At 36.3% G+C, this 15,929-nt stretch overlaps 1 protein-coding gene across 1 annotated transcript; it reads right to left on the bottom strand.

Annotated features, from left to right (window-relative positions):
* Positions 1 to 14,639: 14,639 nt before the first annotated feature.
* Positions 14,640 to 15,584, bottom strand: LOC308691842 (putative inhibitor of apoptosis; the record flags this gene model as incomplete). Its single annotated transcript, XM_081367404.1, has 1 exon — positions 14,640 to 15,584. The coding sequence occupies one exon, from the start codon at positions 15,582 to 15,584 to the stop codon at positions 14,640 to 14,642; it is 945 nt and encodes a 314-aa protein (XP_081223530.1).
* Between the last annotated feature and the right edge of the window lie 345 nt (positions 15,585 to 15,929).

Here is a 15,929-nt window from a genome sequence, read left to right as displayed (position 1 = left end):
ATGCTAACTGAATACCGCTCCAACAGCATTTTTAACCAAGAATTTAACTCCACCCGAGGCTTTAACAGCCCTCTTATGGGCAATACGATTATGTCCAAACCAAGTGAATCCATCAAAGTCCAGTGTGTCATTGCATAAGTGAGTTTCATTAAGAGAAATGAAGTCAGGGTCTAAAGATTTAAGTAGCAGTCTCCTGAGTTCACAGTTTGACAGCGTCCACCCATTAACATTCCAGTGGGCTAACAAAAACTGTTCATTAACAAACCTGACGGGCTGGGCAAGCCCTTCTCAAGCATGACCGCCATCAGCTGCCAATCCCTCTCTCGTCGCACGCCGGGGCGACTACGTCCTCTTCACCATGCGTCCATTGGCTGCCAAGTAGAAGTCCCTCCCGACTGCAGTTTCACGAATCAAAGTTCTAAAAGTTCCATTATCCGTTCGGCATGTGATTTCGCTGAAGACACGTATACGTCCTTGAAACTGTCGTTATCTTTCAGCTCCGATTTTCTGCGCAATACGGCCACTTTCTCCTGAGCCGAGCTCAGCTCCACTTTAACAAGCTCCGCGCGCCCGTGCCCGCACCCGCTCCACCGCAGTGGGGCAGAGCGCAGTGTCACATCCAAGGCCGACGTGCAACAGGTCTTTCACTTTAGCCATTAAATCCTCTCCCTCTGAATGAGGAAGCCCCACAACGATCAGCGAGAAATCTGGATCAAAACTCTTCTTCTTCGCCTCTTTCTCAGACAATTTCTGCTCGCTATTTTCCATTCGTGCACACAGAATTCCCACCTCAGTGTCCAGATTTGTCTTCATGTCTTTTGTGGCCTTCTCTATCTCTTTCAGCACAACATTCTGACTTTCAGCCATCATCTTCTCCATCGATTCACACAACTTATCAACTCTAGAATTTACTTGCTTTTCCATGCTATCAATTTTAGCGTTGACTTGCTTTTCCATGTCAATCTGTATGCGGTCCAGTCTTGCGTTAACTGCTTTCAGTTCTTTCATCACCGCAGCACTGCTGCAACACTCAATGTCATTTTTGTTGCTGTTTCTGGAGGTTCGCCCTTGTTTGTCTTGATCCCCCATAATTTTGTCCAAAATTAGGCACTTCACCCCACAGAGCGAAGTTGTAAACTTTACCATCCCAATAAGGGTCAGTTTTAACCGATAAATCACGGATTTAGCAAAAGTTTGTTCAAAAGTTTGAGAGCATCAACACGCCAAAATGCTCACGCGGCCATCTTGGAAGCCCTGTTCCTGGCCCTGTCCCTGGCCTGCTCTCAAAATAGAGTCTGAGGTAATATGGATCAGCTTGCTCTTTTAAAGTGAAAATTGTGATTCTGACTAATTTGGCTGCTATTTTCTGCTTTATAAATGTGTGCTAGATTCTTCGAATTAAACTGTTGTTTTTTTTAAGTGTTGTTGCTGTATTCTCCTCCTGCTGGTATTTCAATGTAGTTGTATGCAGAGTTCCAGCGGATTACGAATCAGAACCTGCACAACACATTCTATGCTGAGCTTGACCGCCATCTTCCTCGACTGATGACCTTATTCAGACACAAGGCATCAAAAACTGTGAAGACAGCAGATGTTCTGGCTGAAATTTTAAAAATCCATGATGAACAGGTAAATAGATTATTACACATTTCATAGGTTGAACCATTGGAACATTGAACAAGTTTAATGATTCAATTGAGCTTTGTGAATTTTGCAATTACTCCACTTGCCATTTGTCTGATTGCATTAAAGATGTGAACAGGTTATTTGTGGACATATGTTCTGATTGGGCTGTTTAAAATCAGCTTTGTTCAGTAAACTCTTCAGTATACAGTTCTGTTTTTATCTGAATAGGAAATCCATGATATCCAAGCGCACTACTCCACGCCCTTCCTGTGTATCTGCATGAGGTTCTTTTTCAGAACCTGCACAGTGAGTCTCCTTAAGTCACTAACAGATTCTACCGTGTATTGTGTAAACAGTTCATCAAAATACTAACATGTTTTAGGACTTACCTTTGTTTAGTCTACCCATAGTTTTCATGTATGGCCTGTTTTCTTTCTCCTCACTAAAAAGGAACTGTACTGGCGTTTTGTTCAATGTTCAGTAAAACATCTTCTTGTAAATTTCCTTTAGCTTGGTTTCAGTCTATCTCACAGCACTTAGATTATCTGGTAATTTGGCTGATTCATGTGTGCAGAACATGGATCTTATAGCCTGGATGCTTGCCGAACTTAGCCCCGCCCACAACATTTGAGGTCGGGAAGTTCAGTCTGGACTTGATCTGTTGTGGAGGAACTATGCTCGAACCAGAGCTGTTCGGACCAATCAAATTGCCAGGGCGGGCTTTATACGATGATGGACAGATGATCAACAATAACGTAATCATCCACGTTACCAAAGAATTCGTTTACAACAAAGACGGCTGCCGCTGGAGAATTGAGATGTGTAGATCGCGTCTGTTATGAACATATCGACAGATCGCCGGATCCAGATCTGATGAAGGACCTGCGCCTGGATGCGACGACAGCACAGTCCTGAAGTGTCAACTAGTCTCTCCCCTGTGAAGGCCTCCCTCCCCTCCCTTTACCTCTCTACAGATAAAGCGTTGTCGGGATAATTCCGGTTCACGTGGCTACGCGGAAGCAATACAAATTCTGTATTATACATTTTAAGGCCAGACAGGTGGTTTGTTGAGGGTTGGTTTGTGGAGAAGGACTACACGCCTGCGCACATATATTCAAACGCGCATACCTATAGACTGAACTCGTAATACGCATGTGCACGCCATCAGCATTCTCACAGGTTCTCGTTTTTAAAGTTTGCGCAGAGAGAAAGAGTTTTCTGTTAAAACGGTGTCGTGTTAGCAGCCCCTAAGTTAATAACTAATGATCGTTGCGACGGAAGTGAATCAATCAAAACTAAATTTAGCTGGACAATAACTTTATTCTAGAGCTGCTATAAAGCCTTTAATTTTCTATTATCACTGTAAAGCTGCTTTGGAACAATCTACATTGTTAAAAGCGCTATATAAATGAAGATGACTTGACTTGACTTGACTTGACAGCACATTCATTTCAAAAGAGGAACAGAGAACCGCGATCAAGGCATTTGTCGATCGGAAAGATGAATGAAGAACATACGTCACTTACTCCGTTGCTCTGATTGGTTGTAGGTCTATCCAATTGTGTGTAGAGGCATTTTCTTTCCTGGTTCGGTTGAAACACGCCCCTTAATCACAGCCCAATGGAGCAGTATCAGACTCATATTCTGACTAGAATCTGAGTATGACGATGTCAGGCTATGGATCTTATGTTTATCACCTCTTACAATGAGACCCAGGTCTTCCTTGTAAAATAGGTATTGGATTTCAATGGGACTTGGTTAAAGAAATATAAATTATATGTCATCTGTTCTGTTCCACGTGTTAGTTTGTGATTAGTATCTCTTTTTCATTCATTCAGGACGGATCTGATGAGCCAGAGCTTGATGGTGTTGCAGTGGGCCTCCTTACTGTCATCAGTGACCATGACACAAGTCCAGTTCACTACCACCCTGTGAGAATCTCTGTCGTCATTGAAAGTGATGCTGTGGTCAGCCTTCCCAGACTTGGCGATGCCTTCCTGGTAATCTTTGGACTGATCTATGCACTACACCTCAGCTATCCCAAAGCACTGACCAACACTTTTGAATTCACTCAAAATATTTTTCTTGGTCTAGAAAGTGGTAAACTGTCACCCAGGTTGCAGACCCTCAAGAATGACTTGATGATGTAGAAACTCATCTGAAAGAAGTCTGCAGTATAAGGCATTATAAAAGGCTAGTTCAAAGTTATCTCCTTTTGTCTAAATAATGCCTCAAAAAGTTACTGCACTACTTTGCAGGTGTTCAGCCAATAGGCCCAAACTACACAATATGCCTTTATTCTCATTAATATAATGCAAAAGTAACGCTAATGTTTTGTATGTTTTAATGTTTTTCTCAACCATTGTGGGCTGTGCAAGATGAGCCACATTTCACTGTGCATTTGATGCTGGTTAATGTAAAACATTTACATTTTAGAGTTTTAAGTGCAATTGTTCTTAAACAGTCTATATCATTTTTGTAATTTCATCCAAATTGCTGCCCTGTTGCCTTACTCAGGAATTAGCCAGGAAGCCAAAACCACACAGTGTTTTTTCTTGTATAGCTGTAACGAAAGATAATTTCATTTTGGTGTTATTTATTATTATTTATTATTGCTTTTGATTACTCCGATTATTTTCCTGACTATCTGATTAGTTGTCTGGTCAATATCAGAAATTCGTGATTAATATCTATTTCCTAGGGCCTTAAGTGACCAGGAATACATTCGGAAGGCTAGAATCAGAGAATTTTGAGTCTTTCTACTTAAAAATCTCTCAAATGTATGAATAAAATTAGTTTGCAAATAATCAGTTAATCTACTTGTTGCAGCTCTACAGTTTATTTAAGTATATTTTAAAATTATTTTTTGTTCTATTTATTTTAATTTATAAATGTTTATTATTTATTTTTATATTTCATTTTAACATTGCAGTGTGCTAAAAGGGAGCGGACAAGAAAATATTGATCGATAGCAGACATTCATGACTTTTAGATATATTAAGTTAGTAAAACTCAATGTAATTGAGGCAATCAATTGCCTCAAAAATGTTTTGAGTCACATGTTTTTAAGTAAACAAACTCAACATATTTGACTAATGTCTACTTAAAGGAGACATATCATGCTTTTCAATCGTTCCTTTTTACATATAAATCATACATTTGTGGTCTATATAAAGCGGAACTGCAATGCTTGGGTCTGAATTCCTCATTATTATAGCTCCACAGCCCCTTTTCTACCCCTTTTCTGATGTGCGTCTGAGAGCAACTCGTTTTGGTGCGGTCTCTTTAAATGCAATTGAGACACTTCATACCCCGCCCCCCCTCCAGGTTGCAGAGGTGACACTCGGTTCAACTCCACCCCGTTCGGCCATTTTTGTAGTTTGATAGCAGAAATACGATTATCTAGCGGCACAGAAACTTTTTATTCACACGTTATTAACAAAATGTCAACAACGGAAGACTTGTCCATCCAGCCTTACATGTTCGAGCCAGAGTCGGAGCCGGAGCGAGATGAAAATGAAGACGACGAACCTGCAGAACAACGTCTTCATAAGGATGTATCGCAATGGTGTGTTACTGTATTTACACATGAAACTTTGGTCTTCCGACCTTTTACCACCGTGTCGATTTATTTTGATTAATATGTGCGAGGGAGAGAGAGCAAGACAGCGCCTAGTTTGGAGATGGTGAAGTCTTGTTTACACTTTCGCCTGGCTCCGAAGAGAGAGAGCGCGCGCGCGACCGGGTCTCTCTGCTCGTTCTTTCAGTTAAACATGCGCCCTGTCACAAGCGTGGCAGTTCATCTACATTAGACGGTGTAATGAAGTGTGTGGGTTACTACATCCAACAACCGAACATTTTAACTTACCCTCTCGTAACTTCTGCATCCTTTAGCTTGGACTACAGAATTGCAGCGAGAAATAAAAATGGCGGATTGCTCGAAGTGTTGGGCCGGAAGTCAATTTCCTTATATGGCAGTTCCGCTGCAAATACTGTGACGTAATAGTTAAAAAAACGTAATAGAGAATAGAAAAATCGGAACAGGTTGAAAAATATGACCAAAACAGAATATAAAGATATCAACGAAGCACCTGAAGAGAATAATTTCAACTTTTCTGTACTTCTAAACACTCCAAATATACAACAAAATGCATTTAAGGGCTAAAAAAGTGGTTTTAGCATGATATGTCCCCTTTAAAACAATGACAACATAAACTAATAAACATTGAGTTTGGTTAACATAAAATGGTGTGGTTGTGTACTTATTTTTTTAAGTTCTGTGAACTTATTCCAGTGGTTTGAAAACTCGAAACTTTAAGTCAAAATAACTGAAAATAATTGAGTTGCCTTAATAGAAAAATGTAAGTCATATTAACTGCAAATATTTGAATTGAGCTAAATGAGCACTTTAATTTAACTCTTATCAAAAGGTACAAGTAGCAAGTCATCCAACCTTTTAAGTTCTGGAAAATATTTTTGAGTTCTAGTAATTTATTCGGGTTTACAGTGCAGTGTTCACCCTAATGGTCAATAATCAAGCCTCTACCTTAGTTAAACCCATGCACTGAAACCAATACCAGTACTAATATAATTGCCTCAAAGCTAATGTGTAAACACTCCACATGTAATTATATTATAATTAGAGGTGGGCATAGATTAATTTTTTTAATCTAGATTAATCTAGATTAATTTTGAAATTAATCTAGATTAATCTAGATTAAAATGGCTCATTTGAATTCTGCCGAAGGCATTCAGAATATGTGAGTAGTTCTTATGAGGGGACATGTGTCAAAATGATTTACGACTTTGACCTTTGACCTTTTGGCAGGTTGAACTTCCGGTGACCTTTATGATTGACAGGTTGAACTTCCGGAATGCGGTCATGGGATTAACCTATTGACCCTGCTAGCCTATCGATCATGTTGTATGACAGTTAGTTTTGAACTATGACCTATGTAGGACTAAATCATAATTTTGACGGGTAGTTTTAATTATATTAACAGAACAGATGTTTTTTGCCGGTTGTTTGAACTTTGTCCCAGTTATGTGTGCGTGGTGATTGTGCCTGCGCCCCCACCGCAGTGAAAGCGAGAAGCGTATGTCACACAAACACATTCTATCCTTTATATAATTTATGTGATATAAATTATATAATCTAAAACATACATTGAAACCAATTATTTTAGAGAGTTGAAAAGTATGTCCATACCATGGATGTCCACAAAAATAATTAACCTAAAGTTGAAAAACATACCTTGAAAAGCTTACTAAAACCAATTATTTTAGTTTTAGATAAAAATTACATAAAACATTCTATCCTTTATATTCTATCCTTTATATCCTTTATATAATATAGAGGATACAAAACAATTAAAGTTGAAAAAACATATCTGTAAAAGTGTATAATATAAAAGCTTACTAAAACCAATAGTTTTAGCTGAATAAAATTGTCTTACCTTATTTTAGAAAGTTGAAGTATACCATCGATGTCCACAAAAAATGCAATGTATGAATGGATTCAAAATTGTTTTACACAACTGAATTCACATAGTCATTCCTGAATGACCTCACACTTTCAAAACATAAGGAGCGCGCTTCTAATGTATGTGTGTCTGTGTGTGTGTGTGTGTGTGTGTGTGTGTGTGTGTGTCTATGCGCGCGCCCCTATTCCTGTGAGCTCTGACATCTGAAACACGGTGAAGTCTATATCAGACTAACAAGTTGAAAACATGCCTTTAAAAGTATAATATAAATATCTTATTGATCCAATTATTTTAGTTTTAGATGAATAAAAGAATACAAAATAAAAAGCTTGCTAAAAATAAAAATCATCTTACATGTTAGAGGTAAAGTATACCACGGATGTCCATAAAAATGCAATGTATGAAACGGAGTCGCAGGTCCCTCCTGCCTTCACATTCCTGAACAGTATATATAAATCGGGTCAGTTATTTCATATATGTCACATTCAGTTATTTCACATTCATATGTAAAACATTCTGTTCTTTTTAAAAGTATATAAATCTTAATAATATACAATAATATCTTACTAAAATAATTAAAGTTGAAAAAAGATTCTATCATTTAAAAGTGTTTAAATGAAATCTTGCAAATTAAACTAAAGTTGAAAAACATACCTTTAAAAGCACTTAAAAAGCTTACTAAAACCAATTGTTTTAGTTTTAGATAAAAATTACATAAAACATTCTATCCTTTATATTCTATCATTTATATAAATGATATAATCTAAAACAATTAAACTAAGGTTGAAAAACATTCTATCCTTTAAAAGTATATAATGAAATGCTTATACAATATATCTTACTAAAAATAAAAATCATCTTACATGTTAGAGGTAAAGTATACCACGGATGTTCATAAAAATGCAATGTATGAAACGGAGTCGCAGGTCCCTCCTGCCTTCACATTCCTGAACAGTATATATAAATGGGGTCAGTTATTTCATATATGTCACATTCAGTTATTTCACATTCATATGTAAAACATTCTGTTCTTTTTAAAAGTATATAAATGTTAATAAAATAATATACAATAATATCTCACTAAAATAATTAAAGTTGAAAAATGATTCTATCCTTTAAAAGTGTTTAAATTAAATCTTGCAAATTAAACTAAAGTTGAAAAACATACTGTTCTTTAAAAGCATTTAAAAAGCTTACTAAAACCAATTGTTTTAGTTTTAGATAAAAATTACATAAAACATTCTATCCTTTATATTCTATCATTTATATAAATGATATAATCTAAAACAATTAAACTAAGGTTGAAAAACATTCTATCCTTTAAAAGTATATAATGAAATGCTTATACAATATATCTTACTAAAAATAAAAATCATCTTACATGTTAGAGGTAAAGTATACCACGGATGTTCATAAAAATGCAATGTATGAAACGGAGTCGCAGGTCCCTCCTGCCTTCACATTCCTGAACAGTATATATAAATGGGGTCAGTTATTTCATATATGTCACATTCAGTTATTTCACATTCATATGTAAAACATTCTGTTCTTTTTAAAAGTATATAAATGTTAATAAAATAATATACAATAATATCTCACTAAAATAATTAAAGTTGAAAAATGATTCTATCCTTTAAAAGTGTTTAAATTAAATCTTGCAAATTAAACTAAAGTTGAAAAACATACTGTTCTTTAAAAGCATTTAAAAAGCTTACTAAAACCAATTGTTTTAGTTTTAGATAAAAATTACATAAAACATTCTATCCTTTATATTCTATCATTTATATAATCTAAAACAATTAAACTAAGGTTGAAAAACATTCTATCCTTTAAAAGTATATAATGAAATGCTTATACAATATATCTTACTAAAAATAAAAATCATCTTACATGTTAGAGAGAGTTAAATTATGTCCTACCATGGATGTCCACAAAAATGCAATGTATGAATGGGTTCAAAATTGTTTTACACAACTGAATTCATCTAGTCATTCCTGAATGACCTCACACTCTCAAAACATAGCGCGTCTAATGTATGTGTGTCAAAAATTAAAGGAGCCGTGCGCGTTTCTGTGTGTGCATGTGTGTGTGTGTGTGTGTGTGTGTGTGTGTGTGTGTGTGTGTGTGTGTGTGTGTGTGTGTGTGTGTGTGTGTGTCTATGCGCGCCCCTTCACATGTGAGCTCTGACCCCTCTCCTTCCCATATTAGAGCACGGTGAAAGTGAGGAAGGGGTTTCCTAATATCACACTAACAAAAGTTGAAAAACATACTGTTCCTCAAAAGTGTATAAATAAAATGGTTATAAAAACATACTGAAACCAATTATTTTAGATGAATAAATAAAATTCATCTGACATGTTTAGAGTTACAACTCTTGAACTTACAAGTTCAAGAAGCTCTTAAAGACATAAATCACAGAGTGGTTCTCTCTCTCACACCAGCGTCTCTGACTCAGAGGGTTGTATTCAGTGATGGGATGAGACATTGTGAATGCTGTGTTGGGGGTAAATTCATTTCAAAGTTTAAATGATATCTTTTTAAAAAAATATTTGTTTCATAACATATAGATGTCCATACATTCTATGAATGAGATTGCAGTTGTAATAGAAAAGACTGTTTTTTCCTGACTCTGCTCCTCCGCATTCCTGAGCACGGTGAAAGTGATAATAATGTTTTAAATTTCACAAAAATAATATAAAATAAATACCTTGCTAGAAATCTAGTGAAATGCTTGTAAAAAGAATAAAATTCATCTCACATGTTTAGAGAGTTACGATTCTTGAACTTATGTGTTCAAGAAGCTGTTGAGAGCCATAAATCACAGAGTGGTTCTCTCTCACACCAGCGTCTCTGACTCCTAGGGTTTATTCAGCGATCAGAATGAGACATTGTGTTAGGGCTAAATTTATTTCAAAGTTTAAATGATATCTTTATAAAATGTAATGTATAAAAAATGTATAAAAAAGTCTCTCAAACAGAGGCCCTCGCTCGTGTCTATGCTGCATTCTGACATCCCCTCCTTTCATTTCCAGAGGTAACAGTGACACTGTGAAGTGTATCTCACACTAACTAAAGTTAAAAAACATTCTGTTCTTTATAAGTATATAAAATATATTCTCTCTCTCATCTAAAAGCATAACCTTAAAAAGTTTGCATTAGATATTTTAAAAGATTGATTAAATTAAATCTTTAAAGTTTCAATACATACTCATCTTCTATTTATCTGTACTTATGTATGATATAAATTATTATTTTTTGCTTAACGGTGACCTAAAGTATAATTGTTATTAAACAATGTCTGTTCAAAAACTGTACTTGGTCGTCTTAAATCTCATTTATACGAAAAAGATTCAAACAGCATTTTTTGTCCATGTGGGGGTTTCAACTTTTATGGTGGGGCTTTCCATAGCTATCCCGTACATCTAAACAGAACCATCACAGAAAACTACATTTTCAAAATGTAAACAAAAGTTTTAGCTAAATAAAAACACCTTATTTCCAGAGAGGCAAAGTAGTTCTTTATGCAATGATAAAAACGATCCAAAAAAGCAAATAGTTTAAGTTGTCATAAACAGAACAAAACAAAACAAAAATCCTTCAGTGATAAAACTACAGTGTGAACTGAAGCTTCAGGATATAGGGCGACAGACCAGATGAGTCTCGGGGGGAGTCTCTCTGCATTCCAGACTACATCCAAAGTTTACACTAATTTCTAAGCAGCGTCTGTCCAAAAACTTGAGATCTTAGATCTTTTGTCCATACAACATGAAACATGTTGTCAAAGTTTGTCACAATGTTTTAAGAAATCCTAGGACTTTACATTGCTCTTATTTAGACAAAGTTGTATCATTTGGAAAATCAAAGTAAAAATGACACATCGTATAAGATCATTTTTACTCGTATCTTCCGAACTAGGGTGAAACCCTTTACTGAGAATATACCACCGGCCATCTACTCAAAATATATGTAGAAGTTTCAAACATTTGTTGATGGTGGCCGTATGAACAGACGTTGGGGAGAGCTATAGCAGGAAGCATGCCCTTTGACCTCCTCGATTTTGGAGGCGTTTTTGTTAAAGAGTTCTCCCATCTACTCGTTTTTTTTCAACTTTGGTAAATGTGCCAAGAATCTATGACAACGTGTCTTCCGATAGCGCTTCATCGAGTTTAATTGTACATGTTCTACCGTTATGATGTACTTGTTACATGTTCTACCGTTCTATATAATGATTTACACAACCGAGCAATAGGCCGTAACTTTGACTTACCCGTCGAGAAGAAAGTAGATTCCTAGATAAAAGCTATCCCGATATTTATTTACATACCGATAAATTAAATTTGTATTTAGTTAAAACTTCTCCTGTGGCTCGGCATAACTATGATCCAGCATTATATTGTACCGTGCAGTGCAGCCTTTCAAATGTGGCGGGGGCAGTATCAACGCCTGCCATATGGTCTAGCGGTTAGGATTCCTGGTTTTCATCCAGGCTGCCCGGGTTCGACTCCCGGTATGGGAAGACAATTTTTTTTTACATTGCCAACAAAATTCAAGTTATTCAAGTTCATCAATAATCATTTTTAGTCTTAGAGGCCTACACGAACTGCAGAAACAAGCAGTTTCTTGAAGATTCGGTACCGAATCATTTTCACAAATACAATTATATTGAATTCAGAAAATTTCACTATGGAATACTTTATCATAATTTCAATTTAGTACGTCATCATTTCAACTTTTCATCTCATAATTATGACGCAGTGTCATAATTTCAACTTTTTAAGTCATCATTTCGACTTTTTGTCAATTACGCCTTTTTAATGTTTTAAAGTCATAATTTGGTTGTTGACTATAGTTGTGTTGCACCTGCATGTCCACTAACTCGCTTGTGAGAGTCAGAGTGTGTAAAGTAAACTCTCATTAGTGTTAGTAGAGTATTAGTGGACTGGTAGGGTTAGAATAAGTAATATTAGAATAAAATATCTGTTGGGGAGCATCGCGATAAAGAGTTCATGTTTAATGACAACATACCATTTTTCAACCGAGCGAATCTGCGCATGAGAGGCCTTCAACTTTTTAATTCAGAATTACAATGACGCCTTTTTAATGTAATGCTTAAAACGTTTTTTAGTCATAATTTGGTTGTTGACTATAGTAGTGTTGATGATGAAACGTGCTAGTGCTTTTTGTACCTCTCTGGTATTATAGTGTTTCAAGATGGCGGAAGCCTCCTTGGACTTACCCGGCCCATGTAAATAAAAGATAAGAAATGATCTGATTTTAAGAAAGATCATTTTACACCCATGAGAACATATTTATGAATAAAGACAATGATTTTAGCTAATAAAATACCATTTTTTCAATCTACACATGAGAGGCTTTCAGAAGTCAGAACTTCAGGGGTAGGTCCGTTGGCGAAAACACTGCGTGTGTAAGGTAGTTTTCCAGATTTTCACCCAAAATCAAATACTGTATGACACTTTTCAAAGTTAGAATAACCGGTTGTGTTCTGACACAAGGCCATTAACCGGTTCTTTTTGTTTTATAAATGTACTTTGCTTATTTCTAAACATCAACCTGATAAATATGAATACGATGAAACGATAATTTTTAAGAAAAAACATTTTTAAGAAAAATAAACCATGATAATGTTTAGTTTAGTTGTGGATGATTTCTCTAACATTGCTCTAACATCTCACTCACAACGCAAAACGTTGTAAATAAACATTTTCAAACTGTAATTTTATTTTATTGATTATGGTGATTTAAAGTTTTTGTTATTAACTAATACCTTTATCTTTTAACTAACATCTGACCTCAAATAAACAGATAATGGAATGTTCACAATCTACATGGTTAGATATTCTCCTATGTATCTAAGTAGTTGTGCTTAAATCTTTGGCTGTATCTTTACACAGCATAGCGATGCAAAGTTCCACACTTTATAACTTTAAAACATCATCTTTGGAATCACACGTGTCCATGTAAGATTCAAAAAGACCAAATCACTAAGAATTTGTGATACACAAATAAATACACAAAAGTTTATTACTCTGCTAGATTTAGTCATCTTGTTCAGATAGCAGGCGACACTGTTTCACATGTTGTACGTTGGACTGTGTTTTAGGTGAAGACTTTTCTTTGAGAGCCGTTTATAGAAATAAATGACGCTTAAGAATTTAAGCGATAGTTTGACTAAGTTGATATCAATCGCACAAATACGAATCACACAATGTATTAACACGAAAAGTAAGTTCTAGAGGTCAACTGGCTAAAAAGTAATTACAGAATGAGCCATTTAAAACAAATACAGAAAAGCCACTATAGTGATCCGTTTTGAATGTCTGTCATTGACATCTTGTTTCTTTTTGTACAGTTTGCAAAAAGTACATAGAGTCTGGTGAAACATGTTAGGAATGTATACTATACATTATAGGTCCTTCTACACGATAGGCCTTTAACCGGTTCTTTTTTGTTTTATAAAAAAAAGAAAACAAAAAATATGACTAAAAAAATGACCATGGCTGTTTTTCTGTTACCTATTACGCTATAACTCATTTAACTATTACACGGTTAAGCTAATGAATTACGGTTGACAAGTGGTATTTTTACGTGAATTGATTCATTTTTTTATTCCGTCCACACTTTGACACCATTGTTTTATTCGGCAGAATGCCGAAATATTTAATCTATCGTCAATTTCAATGGTTAGATAAATCATCTATCTATGTGAAACATAGGATTCACACATTGGATTCTTGTTTATATTGAACATTGTTATTGAACCGTTTTTCAATATTATTGAAAATAATTGTTAAATAAAAGGGCTATTGTTCTTGGCCTCATCAAAGTTCACATAGTTTTCACCGTACCGACTCTGAAACAAGACTTTAAAAGATTTTGTTTGCATTTCATCTGAAACACCCTGTTTTGAAATTGTTTAACACCACTAGCGTAACACTTATCGTATTGCCGGTTGCGATTGTATGGCGTTTTCTTTATCTCTTTATATATCTCTTTGTTCATACACGACGGTATTCACATGAATTGGCTTGATTTCAGTCTTGATTTGATACGCAAGACATTTTCATTATACCGTAAATAGCGCTAGAATGTATGTTTTAATATTTTAATTATATCTCTGGTTCTATGTTTTTAAAGACAAGGACGCCTCTTTCTATAAGCGACCCTCAAAATCTGTGCATACAACAACATCACTTTTGTTTGAAAAACTCAGCGGGTGCTATTGAAGCTCGTTGGTATAACGACGTATTATATATATATATATATAGTCGAGGTATAACGACTGGTATAACACCCCTGAATTCGGTAATGATATCACATTTTAATTTCAAATAACATCTTGTTGGTCTATGAACTTAAAGCCTGCGCAAAATTATTCTTAAAAAACATTAACTTGTTTAACATTAACTAAATGTTTGTAAATCCAAAAAATGTTGTTACTGGATCGAGTGAAAATAATAAACTTCTCCTTTGTGTTTATTCATCAAGTTAAATCCAAATGATAGGAAAACTTTATGATAGGAAAGTACGGACGGCGTCTTTGACCAATCCTCTACATATGGGGCACTTGCGCAGAGAAGGCGCACATTCTTTGCACACAACTAGGTGACCACAGGGGATGAAGACAATGTTCACTTCCTTATCCATGCAAACTTTGCATGTGCGCTCCTCTTGAAGTCTTCTTAACTGTTCCTCCATAGGCAAGTCTGAAAGATCTTGACTCGGGGATGCAGCTTCATTTGTCTGGGCCGTCAGGCCACACTCAAATTCCATCTCTAAAGCAGACTCCACCACCGCATCTTCTGAACGGTCTTCTCCAGGACCCACAGCTGGATCAACACATTCTCTCGTGTCTCCATGAGTCAATAGCCGCTCAAATAGTCTTGGAAATCTTGCTTGAATCTGATGAACAAACTCTTGGCCCTTTTCTTGCAGCAGGTATTGACATCTTGGAAACCACTTGGCATGTTCTACCCATGGATCATCACCAGACTCCCAACATCTGAGTCCACCATCGCAAGAAAAGCACTTCACGTCATCATTACGACCAACATAGTAAAAACCAGCCTTAGCCAATTGGTCTGGTCGACCAGTTATTCTTGAGGGCCAGTAGACAAATGTGAGCGACCTTTCTTCACACCGTTGCATTGCCGATACATTGAAAAGGCTAGATAAAGGTACATTATCTGCACGGTCACCTCGAACGAAGGGGCAGTTGGGGTAATGCCTCTGGTGCTCTGATACTACACGATCTCCCGGTTCCCAGTTGCTAAGCTGGCCTCCACAACTGAAGCAAGCCACCCTGTCGCCCTGGCCAAGGTAGTAGAAACCACTTTTGGCAAGCTCGGCCGGACTTACTGGTGCAAGAGTCCAATTCTGAAAGGTGTCAAGGCGTTCCTGTTCCCGACGCATGCCAGGATTGTGACAAGCCGGAGGTTGCTGGTGAGACATATCCATGTTTAAGTAAACTCCTCCGTTTGGCCTGAAACGGATGCCGTGGTGGTGGAAAGCTCTCAGTTGCGAAGCGGGGAAAAGGGTGAAGACATAAAAATGGGACCACAGGGCGTGTCCACTCAAGCCCTTCTCTCTGCCGGACTAGTGTCTAGTCATCCATGGCAGAACACATCATCTTATTAAAAAATGTAATGAGAACAAGAACAACACCACAAAATGTCCTTTCTTCTGTTCTGGGCAAAATAGTTGTATCATTTGATATGATACAACTGTATTGCCGCCTCGGGAATATGGTAATTAGAAAACAAATACTGAAATATTCTAAATATTATGAGCTCAGACATTTTT

The sequence above is a fragment of the Scardinius erythrophthalmus genome (assembly GCF_964197995.2).
Source record: "Scardinius erythrophthalmus genome assembly, chromosome: 6".
In the NCBI taxonomy this organism is placed as follows: domain Eukaryota; kingdom Metazoa; phylum Chordata; class Actinopteri; order Cypriniformes; family Leuciscidae; genus Scardinius; species Scardinius erythrophthalmus.
The sequence above is the reverse complement of the archived record's forward strand: the minus strand, read 5'-3'. Positions and strand labels throughout refer to the sequence as shown.